This window comes from Dermacentor albipictus, chromosome 6 (genome assembly GCF_038994185.2).
Source record: "Dermacentor albipictus isolate Rhodes 1998 colony chromosome 6, USDA_Dalb.pri_finalv2, whole genome shotgun sequence".
NCBI lineage: Eukaryota > Metazoa > Arthropoda > Arachnida > Ixodida > Ixodidae > Dermacentor > Dermacentor albipictus.
The window spans coordinates 84,170,000-84,182,832 of NC_091826.1; the positions used below are offsets into that span (position 1 = coordinate 84,170,000).

At 48.5% G+C, this 12,833-nt stretch overlaps 1 protein-coding gene across 7 annotated transcripts in view; it reads right to left on the reverse strand.

Moving 5' to 3' along the window:
• The window catches only part of LOC139061257 (calcium-activated chloride channel regulator 1-like), a 323,451-nt gene that overhangs the window by 158,575 nt on the left and 152,043 nt on the right, over positions 1–12,833 (reverse strand). For all 7 annotated transcript variants that reach the window (XM_070540974.1, XM_070540969.1, XM_070540970.1 and 4 more), the window contains one exon: positions 6,863–7,132. In XM_070540974.1, the coding sequence (XP_070397075.1) occupies positions 6,863–7,132 (270 nt within the window). The remainder of the gene's footprint in view (positions 1–6,862; positions 7,133–12,833) is intronic.

Sequence of the window (12,833 nt, forward strand, 5' to 3'; positions counted from 1 at the left end):
AAAAAAAATTGCTTCTGCTGCACAGATATAATGCTGCGGAAAGACGCGATATCATGATAGTGGCAGGAATCCTTTGCGGTAGGCATTCGAAATCACTATCCATTTAAGAACGGAGGCTTAACCGCCAATACCATTTTTTTCGAGGTCACGTTCGTTACCGATACGAGTGACGCCATCTCCTACGTCTTCAAGGTCAAGCACATGCCCATTCTTTTGCCACACAAAACGGTAGCATTTTTCTTCCAGCTTCTCTCGCGCAAGCCACAGGAGATGTTTGTTGAAAGCAGCCATGTTCTCAAAGATACGCATGTTAGGCTTTTTTATCTTAAAAACAGCGACTCTATAATCACGCTTCCTTAAGGGCGGTTGAACAAAACCGCGTAATTAAAACAGATTCCTTACCGGGCCGTGCTGGCAGTCGGTGAAGGGCGTCAGCGTCGGAGCTCGTTATCTCGCGCAGTTCCAATGTTCGGGCTGGGGCGTTAATGTTTTCGAGCAAGTTTACATTCTCAGTTTTTACAATACCATGAATTTCAATGTTCTGGCGTCGGCTCTACTTCTCCAAGTCATCGAGTTCATGCTTAATTTGCTCAACTACTGGCGAATTAGCCGATTCAAGGTGGTCTACCCTCTTCTGGGAAGTAACATACTTCTCTTATTGGTTAAGTTTGTCCATTATTTGGTGGTACTTTTCAGAAATAAGAGCCAGTGGCGATTGAATGCCGGTCACTTTCGTGACTAGTTCAGGAAGGGCGTCTACTTTTGCGACAAGCGGAAGGAGCGGGAAAAAGTTATCGTTAAGCTCAGTTAGATTGCGCTAAATGTTGAAGACATTTGATTCACTAGGAAGAAATGTGCTTCTGTTACTAGCCACTACACAGGGTGCACAGTTCCAAGAAGCTTTCAAAGAGTCACTTTGTTTGCGGAATTTAGAGGCTCTAAGGCCACCGCAATCTTCAAGGTGGTAAGGGTAATCAAAGGAAGCACACGCTATAAACAAATCACCCTCAGACACTTGGCCATGCTACTTTAGGCACTCTATGAAGCTTTCCTTAGACATCACAGAGAAAACAGCAGCGGCGGCAGCAGTAGCAGCTACGGTAGCACGAGAAATAACTTATAGTACAGAAACCAACCTGCAAAGTAGCTGATCGAAAATTAGGCGACGTTGAAGCATGCGCCCGTTGCCACTGCTGCATGCGAAATGTCAGTGCCTCCGGTGACCCGTTCCTTTATACACTCCCAGCGTCCATCGTCGATACTGCAGGTGCCATGCAGTTCTCGTCGAGCCAGTAGCTTCTTATCCGGCCAGTAGATCAGGCGACCGTGTTAGCGCAGCGGATGTATCTCCAAAGTAGTTGGGCAAAAATTAGGCGACGTTGAAGCCTGCGCCCGTTGCCACTGCTGCGTGGGAAATTTAAGGGAATACGGTGATCCGTTCCTTTATACGCTGCCAGCGTCCATCGTCGATACTGCAGGTTCCATGCAGTTGTCGTCGAGCCAGTAGCTTCTTATCCTACCCGTAGATCAGGCGACTGTGTTAGCGCAGTGGATGTATCTCCAAAGTAGTTGGGCAAAAATCAGGCGACGTTGAAGCGTGCGCCCGTTGCGGCTGCTGCGTGGGAAATTTAAGGCCCTCCGCTGATGCCTTTCTGTGTGCGCTCCCTGTTTGCATTGTCAATGCTGCCGGTGCCATGCAGTTGTCGCCGAGCCAGTAGCTTCTTTTCCCGCCCGTAGATCAGGCGATAGTGATTGACGCAGCAGATGGTTCTCCAAAGTAGTTGGGAAAAAATTCGGCAATGTTGAAGCGTGCTCCCGTTGCTGCTGCTGCATGGGAAATTTAAGGGACCCCGGTGATTCGTTCATTTATGCGCTGCCAGATTCCATCGTGGATATTGGCGGTGCCATGAAGTTGTCGCCGAGCCAGTAGCTTCTTATCCCGCCCGTAGATCAGGCGATGGTGATGACGCAGCAGATGGTTCTGCAAAGTACTTGGGAAAAAATTAGGCGACGTTGAAGCATGCGCCCGTTGCGGCTGCTGCGTGGGAAATTTAAGCGCCTCCGGTGATCCGTTCTTTTATACGCTGCCAGCTTCCATCGTGGATATTGCCGGTGCCATGCAGTTGTCGCTGAGCCAGTAGCTTCTTTCCCGCCCGTACATCAGGCGATAGTGATTGACGCAGCAGATGGTTCTCCAAAGTAGTTGGTAAAAAATTCGGCGACGTTGAAGCGTGCGCCCGTTGCGGCTGCTGCGTGGGAAATTTAAGCGCCCCCGATGATTCGTTCATTTATGCACTGCCAGCTTCCGTCGTGGATATTGGCGGTGCCATGGAGTTGTCGCCGAGCCAGTAGCTTCTTATCTCGCCCCTAGATCAGGCGATGGTGATGACGCAGCAGATGTTTCTGCAAAGTAGTTGGGAAAAAAATAGGCGACGTTGAAGAGTGCGCCCGTTGCAGGTGCTGCGTTGGAAACTTTAGGGCCTCCGGTGATCCGTTCCTTTATACGCTGCAAGCTTCCATGGTGGATATTGGCGGTGCCATGCAGTTGTCACCGAGCCAGTAGCTTCTTTTCCCGCCCGTAGATCAGGCGATGGTGATGACGCAGTGCATCGTTCTACAAAGTAGTTTCGAACAAATTGGGCGACGTTGAAGTGTGCGCCCGTTGCGGATGCTGCGTGGGAAATTTTAGGGCCTCCGGTGATCCGTTCCTTTACACGCTCCCAGCTTCCATCGTCGATACTGCCGGTGCCATGCAATTGTCGCCGAAACAGTAGCTTCTAATCCCGTCCGTAGATCAGGCGACAGTGAATACGCAGCGAATGGTTCTCCAAAGTTGTTGGGCAAACATTAGGCGACGTTGACGCGTGCGCCCGTTGCCGCTGTTGCGTGGGAAATTCAAGGGCCTCCGGTGATCCGTTCCTTTATACGCTCCCAGCTTCGATCGTGGATATTGCCGGCGCCATGCAGTTGTTGCCGAGCCAGTAGCTTCTTATCCCGTCCGTAGATAAGGTGACGGTGATAGTGCAGCGGATGGTTCTCCAAAGTAGTTGGGCCTTACATTAGACGACGTTGAAGCGTGCGCCCGTTACCGCTGCTGCGTGGGAAATTTAAGGCCGCCCGGAGATCCGTTCTTAATGCACTCTCAGCTTCAATCGTGGATATTGCCGGTGCCATGCAGCTGTTGCCACGCCAGTTGCTTCTTATCCCCTCCATAGATCAGGCGATGGTGATAGCGCAGCGGCTGGTTATCCAAAGTAGTTGGGCGCAAAATTAGACAACGTTTAAGCGTGCGCCCGTTGCCGCTGCAGCGTGGGAAATTTAAGGGCCTCCGGAGATCCGTTCCTTTATACGCTCTCCGCTTCGATCGTGGATATTGCCGGTGCCATGCAGTTGTTTCCGAGCCAGTAGCTCCTTATCCCGTCCGTAGATCAGGCGACGTTGATAGCGCAGCGGTTGGTTCTCCAAGTAGATGGACAAACATTAGGCGGCGTTGAAGTGTGCGCCCGTTGCCGCTGGTGTGTGGAAAATTGAATGGCCACCAGTGAGGCGTTACATGTACACTCCTAGCGTCCATCGTCAATACTACCGGTGCCATGCAGTTGTCGCCGAGCCAGTAGCTTCTTATCCCGCCCGAAGATCAGACGACGGTGATAACGCAGCGGATGGTTCTCCAGAGTATTGTGGAAAAATTAGGCGACTTTGAAGCACGCGCCCGTTGCCGCTGCTGCATACGAATAATCGCTTACGCATCTACAAAATTTGTACTAACCCTTTCAGGAGCCCTTTAATATATGACTGGCTGTTGCAACTGAAAACCTTGCCCACTAAAGGCATGTCATGTTTCGCTAACTGTTTCGGGGGCTTTCTAATAGTATTGGCCTGTTGCTTCGCCGAGCTCTTAACGATTTCTAGGTACCGGCGCACTAACTCCTTTGTCTTGTAGTGGTGATGTTGTTTGGTCTCTACTTCGACGCTGCCCACTCTAGCGCAGGGCTTATATCTATTTTTAGGGATTTGAAGAGAGCAGGGTTTCCTAATCCAACAACAGAGCAATCACAAATTTGGTGCTTGTTCAAATATACGAATTTACAATAAGCATCCAGTGTTCTAGGTGCCATTAAAGACTGTTCCATTGTGTTGCTGAGTTCATGCTGCTTCCTGGTAAACGGAGATTTTCGTGCTCAATTTATCGCGAATGTGGCAAATTCATGTTAAACAAAGTCTTTACGAACGCCTAGTAGCGTAGTGCATCCCTGTCAAGTAGAACGTATTCAGAAGATTTATTTACTGCTCGTGCAGTGCAAAATTGCTCTTCGCTCAAGCCAAGATTACATATGGACTAGAATATTGCCACTGTTCATTCAAGGATATCTGAAATAAATATTCAACGTCTTGGATTCTTGGCTTGAGAAACTTCACCTGAATAGTTTTCTCCAGAGGCGAACCTGTAATCCTTACAATGATCCAGCTGGCTAAGACGTGGCAGCAGGCTCTCCGCGAGCAGCAGCTGTGGCGCGTTTACATTTACTTAACACATGCCAAGGGGACGTGGTCACTCGAGTTGGCGATGTCTGCTCCTTGGCGGGCGAGCACAAGACATCATCGTCATCATCATCATCATCAGCCTGGTTACGCCCACTGCAGGGCAAAGGCCTCTCCCATACTTCTCCAACAATCCCTGTCCTGTACTAATTGTGGCCATGCCGTCTCTGGAAACTTCTTAATCTCATCCACCCACCTAACTTTCTGCCGCCCCCTGCTACGCTTCCCTTCCCTTGGGATCCAGTTCGTAACCCTTAATGACCATCGGTTATCTTCCCTCCTCATTACATGTCCTGCCCATGCCCATTTCTTTTTCTTTATTTCAACTAAGATATCATTAACTCGCGTTTGTTCCCTCACCCAAGCTGCTCTTTTCTTGTCCCTTGACGTTACACCCACCATTCTTCTTCCCATAGCTCGTTGCGTCATTCTCAATTTGAGTAGAACCCTACTCGTATGCCTCCAGGTTTCTGCCCTGTAGGTGAGTACTGGTAAGACACAGCTATTATAGACTTTTCTCTTGAGGGATAATAGCAACCTGCTGTTCATGATCTGAGAATGCCTGCCAAATGCACCCCAGCCCATTCTTATTCTTCGGATTATTTCCGTCTCATGATCCGGATCCGCCGTCACTACCTGCCCTAAGTAGGTGTATTCCCTTACGACTTCCAGTCCCTCGCACCCTATAGTATATTGCTGTTCTCTTCCGAGACTGTTAGACATTACTTTTTTTAGACCCGCTCTTCTGCTTTGCCGCTCCTTGTTAGTGAGCATGCATTGCAATTGGTCCCCTGAGTTACTAAGCAAGGCAATATCATCAGCGAATCGCAAGTAACTAAGGTATTCTCCATTAACTTTTATCTCCAATTCTTCAGATTCCAGGTCTCTGAATACCTCCTGTAAACACGCTGTGAATAGCATTGGAGAGATCGTTGCTCCTTGCCTGACGCCTTTCTTTATTGGGATTTTGTTGCTTTTTTTATGGAGGACTACGGTGGCTGTGGAGCCGCTATAGATATCTTTCAGTATTTCTACATACGGCTCGTCTACTCCCTGATTCCGCAATGACTCCATGACTGCTGAGATTTCGACTGAATCAAACGCTTTCTCGTAATCAATGAAAGCTATATATAAGGGTTGGTTATATTCCGCACATTTTTCTATCACTTGATTGATAGTGTCAATATGGTCTATTGTTGAGTAGCCTTTACGGAATCCTGCCTGGTCCTTTGGTTGACGGAAGTCTAAGGTGTTCCTGGTTCTATTTGCAATTACCTTAGTAAACACTTTGTAGGCAACGGACAGTAAGCTGATCGGTCTATAATTTTTCAGGTCTTTGGCGTCCCCTTTCTTATGGATTAGGATTATGTTAGCGTTCTTCCAAGATTCCGGTACGCTCGAGGTCATGAGGCATTGCGTATACAAGGTGGGCAGTTTCTCTAGAACAATCTGCCCACCATCGTTCAACAAATCTGCTGTTACCTGATCCTCCCCAGCTGCCTTCCCCCTTTGCATATCTCCCAATGCTTCCGTGACTTCTGGCGTTACCTTTAGTAACGCCAGAAGAATTACTGCAAAATCTCCCCAGTTGATTCTGTCATTAGAATATGCATGAAACCGTGCATATGACGACAGAAACCTAGGCATTAATAGGCAGGAGGGCTGATGAAACCGTCGTGGGCGTACAATTTTGCTTGCTTTTTGCTAGGGTCAGTAGCACGCAAAGCATGAAGCATACGCTAGTCATCTACGAGGGGAACCATTCACATTGATACGAGTGCACAAGAAGAATATGGTTATCTGCTTGGGATTCAGTAGTCGCATCCAATTCAAGCGCGTTGTTCCCTTGAAGGAAATTGCTCTGATCGTCAGTAGCGCCCGTGGCTCTAAACGACCACCTTTAAAATCACTGCCACAAGTTCTGCCGAACCACCAGAAAACATTTTGCCCATTTCATGTAGCGTCTTTAGCCAGGAACCGCTGACAGATAGTTTCTTCTTATTCGCTAAATGACAAAAAATTGATAGAAAATTTCTGCTGTCTCGCTAAATGAACGAAACACTTCAATCAGAGCGCGTAATATAACTAATTTTTCTCCGTCTCTCATAACTTCCAAATGTGAGCTTGGTCCTTCGTTGAGTCTTCTCCCCAGGACACGACAACATATATCTAGTTTTATGGAACAGCCCCAGTGGCATATGAACTTCCACGAAGAAATAGAGCTCTAGGCTACGGCGAACACGCTGCACGAAGGCGTTGAAGCTACTGGAGATATCACATGTTTTAAGTTGCAAGGTGTATTCGAAGATAACGTACTGACCGATCGACGGCGGCTAGTGATTGCTGCGATGTAGTCCGTCGATGTGTTCACGTAACGGTCTGGAAAAAAGAAGGCTCTCCCTTTTGTTTGTTCAGCAAGTTGATCGAGCTTGTCTTCAGCTTCGCTTCCTATCGCCATAGCCATAACTTCCACCCTTGCCTCTAACAGTTCCGGTAGGACCTTGTCAATTTTGGGCTCCTTATTCTCCTGGCCGTCGGTGAAAAGCAGAATAGTTCCACCTACTGGATTGTCCTTTGAAGAACCCAGCAACTGCAAGTATTAAATAAGAATCAATATACGAGGCATGTATTAAGATTAGTAATAACGCGGAATATATGAATATATATATGAATATATATATGTGAATATTTTGTCCTCACGATTGCTTGTGAAAAAAAAGCACAGGTGTGAATATGAATGTGTGGCTTTAATTTTACCGTTATTTGTTTGCGTCCGCAGGAGTTGTTTTCAATAAAAAATTGACAATGAGCCCTAGCAAATATTCTCATATCAAAACCTAGAGCATTCGTCCTTCGCAGCGCATGTTGTGGTTACATTTTTGCCACAATGGTAATTTTCCCTTTTTCAAGTACACTCTTTTACCTGCATACACGTGCCTCTTTAAAACACACGTTGAACTTGCCAGAGTGTTCTTCCTATTAGATAGCCAGTAGAGGGTGCGCTATGGCACTAAAATGTCACAGGCCAACGTGCGACACGCATCATAGTCATATCGTTAAGTTCGAGGAGCGGCTCCATAGGAGCCCGTCGTAAACTGTTTGAAAACGGTTACTGAACCCACCGTGTTTCCTTAGTGGCTATGATGTTGCGCTGCTAAGCATGACGTCGCGTGATCAAGTTATGGACACGGCAGCCACATTTCGTTGGAGATGAAATATGGAAATATCCATGCATGGTAAAGAAGCCAAAGTGGTCGAACTTATTCCGAGGTTCTCCACTGCCACGTGCCTCATAACGAGATCGTGGTTTCGGCAAGTTAAACTCGATAATTTTAAGACGCTAACTCCAAGTACTGATATACGGAAAGTATTGTTTTATTTGCAAACATGTATTGAAAAGTACTTAGGTATGCTTAATGACATAAAAAGTGGGTGGCAGGGCTGCGCGACACACGAAAAATTCGCACTTTCGCTTTAAAGGCTAAGCATAGTTTGCGACGCCAAATTAGTAACCAATTATGCGAAACAAGGGGAGTAGCTTTATGGGCTGTATAAACATGGAAACGTTCGCTTATAAACTAAATTAACAAGCATGATGTCAGCACGCACACCAAACATGAACACACCACATTCGATGACAGCGGACACTCACTCTCTGATCGCTCGCGTGAGCATGTGCGGCCGCAGCAGCGAGCAAATTTATTCGTGCTGTCCCTCGCTTCAACGCAGACTGAGCGTCAAGAACACAGCACGTACGTACAAAGGTATGAGCCCTCTGCAGACCGCTTTCAGGATACGACGCCCGCGATCGCGAAAACTACGTAGCTGCTGACGTGATACGAGTAGAAGATCATCATCATCAGCATCAGCCTGATTACGCCCACTGCAGGGCAAATGCCTCACCCATATTTCTCCAACAACCCCGGTCATGTACTAATTGTGGCCATGCCGTCCCTGCAAACTTCTTAATCTCATCCGCCCACCTAACTTTCTGCCGTCCCCTGCTACGCTTCCCTTCCCTTGGAATCCAGTCCGTAACCCTTAATGACTGTCGGTTATCTTACCTCCTCATTACATGTCCTGCCCATGCCCATTTCTTTTTCTTGATTTCAGCTAAGATGTCATTAACTCCCGTTTGTTCCCTCACCCAATCTGCTCTTTTCTTATCCCTTAACGTTCCACCTATCATTCTTCTTTCCATAGCTCGTTGCATCGTCCTCAATTGGAGTAGAACCCTTTTCGTAAGTCTCCAGGTTTCTGCCCCGTAGGTGAGTACTGGTAAGACAGCTATTATACACTTTTCTCTTGAGGGATAATGGCAACCTGCTGTTCATGATCTGAGAATGCCTGCCAAACGCACCCCAGCCCATTCTTATGCTTCTAATTATTTCCGTCTCATGATCAGGATCCGCAGTCACTACCTGCCCTAAGTAGATGTATTCCCTTACGACTTCCAGTGCCTCGCTGCCTATTATAAACTGCTTATAAACGAGTAGAAGCTAAAGCCCCTTAAAATTCGTAAAGTACTGCCACGCTTTGAAGCATACCGCCTCCTCCTGGCGCGCTCTGGACGAGGCCAACGCCACGTCGCTAATGGCCTAATAGCATCACGTGGGCCCTCGCGCAGTGCATCAGCGCCATGTTTACTCGAGAAACGTATACGGAGTGGCGAGGAGCGCATGTTGGTGCCGTTGCTACGCTCGAGCAGCCTAGGCGGCGCAACGGTCGAGGAGGGAGCTTGGTAGAGAGAAGAAACTAGGAGGAGTGATGGCGGATAAGGAGGGTGTCGCTACTTTACGAAGTTTAAGGAGCTTAGTAAAAGCTGCACCCCCACTCACCCACATTGCCTCCCCACTTTCCTCTCTTGCGCAAGATGGAGCCGCGATCGTTAATTCCCCTCACGCCCGGTCGAAAAATACGCAGGTGATGGCGGAGCGTAACGTCATGCCCCCTCCATCCCCAAATTCCTCCACGACCTCTCACGCGACAGAAGGCGGCGCGTTTGTTCTGCGCTTTCCTCCATCGATAGCGGCACATGGGGCCGCGATATTCGGCGCGCCTCGCTTTCTTTCACTCCCACACACAGCGAACGGCACACGGTAATGGTGGTGTTGCCCTTGGGTTTTATACGGAACATCACAGCGAGGGTGACGCCGATGGCATAATAGCGCCTGGAGTGTCCTTATGCTTTCCATTGCAATAAAACTCTGATACCTGAAAATTGCATCGAAAAGAAGTTAAGACTAAAACCTGCAGCTTGTGCTGCTCTCTGCTGAGCCTGGTGTCATCTGGTTGCAGCTTCATGTGTACCTCTACGGCTCGAACAGGCAGAAAGTATGTGTGCAGAAGTGAAGAAGGAAAAGGAGAAACCACAATCCCAGATCGCACACCAGACACGAGACTGTGGCTGGGTCAAAAGTTTAAGCAGTACATACTATCCCCATGTCCGGTGGAAAACAATACATATTGAGAATAAAAGATGCCTGAATGACTGGACAAGAAAGCACGCATCATCAGTATCGGGGACTACTGGCAGCAGTCTTGCTTTGCACTGCAATCATTGGAAAATAAACAAAAAGAAAAAGAGAAACAAGTGCCCACATGCTCCCCTAAATTGCATGATATACAAGTCCTCAAAAGGATGACGACAGGTTAACTCTAGAGATTTTTGAGTCATGGGAGATTAGTCAAAGAGTAGTACAATGTGTAAGCACACCGTCAGCGGTCTTTACTAGAAAAGAAGTCGCTTAGCAAACAAGTAGCCTCGTGTAGATAAAAGGGACGAGCTATGGCGGCGAAATAAAAAGCGCGGTATCTTCCCTAAAGAGATCGTTTGACAGTATATCTATGTCTATGTATGTTCGTCTGTTTTAGTGTCCATGTTCTACAATATTCTGCCGCTATAATTATCGCAGAGTGAACCAACTAGCTCAGTTAAACATCCCTTGGATACTGGTCTCGGCCAACAGCCGCCATGGTGCATGCTTGCATCCACATTTTAGCAATACTTATCCGGTTATATATAGAATTTCTAGAATTTCACAGGTGGATGTCGGCCCTTCGTCTTTTTGAGGCTGCTGTGGCACTGAACAGTAGGCATTTGGTAAAAATGCACAGGAGACAATCTCTAAGATCGTGAACTCGTACATAATATGCCCACCACAGTGCCGCCTGACAACCTTCTCATCTGCTGCCGCGAGTGGCGCTGCTTAGCAGCGTTCATAGCGCCGCCTAGGGTATGTTGGGAAGTATGCTACCTACAGGTTCAGGCACTCCCAACGGTTGACTATTTAAGTATGAGAAGTTCTATTTGAGAAACATCATCGAGGCCGGCTTACCCACATGCTGCTGAAAATTTTGACATGCTAAACATCGACCCTAAGCAAAAAAGTACATCTTTTTTATGTATAACGAGCTATACTATTTTCTAAATTTGGAGTGCGCTGTGGGAACGGCGTAGTCCCTCAGTCCATACTAGCAGTCCACAGTCATGGCCGACTGCGCCCAAGAGCGCCCAGCAGATTCTCGAACCACAGCTCGCACTCTAGACCCACTTTCTCCTCCATATCTTCGATTGCTCGCTCCGATGCCAGAGTTACCATACTTCCTCTCCCTCTGCGAAGCTGACGATGGCACTGGCACATGGTGGATTGCAGCGAGGGCACGGACACCCGGCGGCTAGCGAAACTTGCAGGCTGCAACAACGAACAAGGATTGGCGCAGCAGGCAGCGTCCTAATTACCAGGGTCTTCCACATCCGAAGGCCCTAAACGTGGCTGGCATCCCTGACGTACGCTTTGCGAACACGCGGCAGACCAAGTGGTGGAGCCTCCGACTTGTCGAGGTCTTGCAGGAACCAGAAGGCACTGAACCCTTCCCTCAGCTTCCTGGGTGCGACCTCTTTCTTATGAGTGCACGCAGCAGCTCGCCGGAAGTTGCAGCTACCCCGCTTACTGCCATTACACCATAGAGTGACCACATGGCATCGTACCCCGCAGTTAACAGCAGAGAAAGGTCGCAGATGATGATGAACGTCCCTCGAACGGTGCGAGCTTCGACTATACTGTTGGCAACTGACTTCAAGCGCCCTTAATGTTCTCGTCGTAGCCATTGTTGAACTCCTCTTCGGAATCAACGTCATCGTTGTCTTCGCTGTCGCTACCGTCGACCGGCGCCGAGGTACCGCCGCCAGAGTCACGGACTTCACTGTCCTCGTGCTAAGACGAGGACGACGCGCCGCTCTTATTCTTGGCTTCGCTACCCGCAGCAGCTATCTTCGAAAGCTTGCCTTTGCGTGCCTTGATGACTTGCTTACCGTCAACGGTCTTGTAGTCGTCACTCTCCGACGTCTCCTAGTTGTTCGACGTGACCGCGTCACTGAGTTTGGAGCCACGCGTGGTCTCCGTGCTGGGAAATGTTGTCGCATTGAAGCAGTACTGTACCGCGCTGATGAAGTAGCCATGCCGGCAGGTCCTTTCTCCAACGGTGGTGCTAGTGGCTTCAGCAGCGCCTGGGAGTCCGCTGCGCCCCAGTGTCTCCACATACCCCCGATAACGGTGACAGAGCAGCAGCCGGCAGAAACACTCCTTGGTGAATGCCACAGCAGCAGCTCGCACCAATGAGATGATCACCCACCAGGCCAGGTAGACGCGGCTACTGGCCATGGAATAGGTGCCTTCCACCTCTCTCACGATCGTGAGGCAGCCGGAGCGCCGCGTTACGGCCGTCAATGTGGTATCGGCGCGGTCTCTTCGCCCCCGCCAACAGGCCACAGTCCTGGCCGGCCGCGCCCAAGAGTGCCCAGCCGTGCGCGCTCACGACTCATTTGCTCCTCCACTTCTTGGACTGCTTGCTCCGATTCCCAAATTCCTAGAACACTTCGAATCGTCACAGTTAAGCAAAGGGTAGAAGTTGTTTCACGGGTAAAAGAAGGATGCTTATCTTATTTATTTAACCATTCATCTGCCATACAAAACAGTGACCATCGTGAAGCAGCTCCATGAAAAGAAAGACTATCGTCGTAACAAGCTATCAGGTATGAATAGGCTAATACAGCTATTTGCGCTACCACTACAAAGTTCCCGTGACAAGCTGTGTTTGTCTAATAAATATCGCACTTTTAAACAACTAATCCTGCCACAAGATTTTCAAGCTCCCAATTTCTCTTTTAACGTAGCTTTATTTGCCTCTCCTAGTATTTCGAGGAGTAATCTTGGCTGGTTTGTCGCCAATTGAAGCCAGTTCATCCCACAGAGACTGTAATAGTTTGTATTGGTTTCTGAGCTTGATGT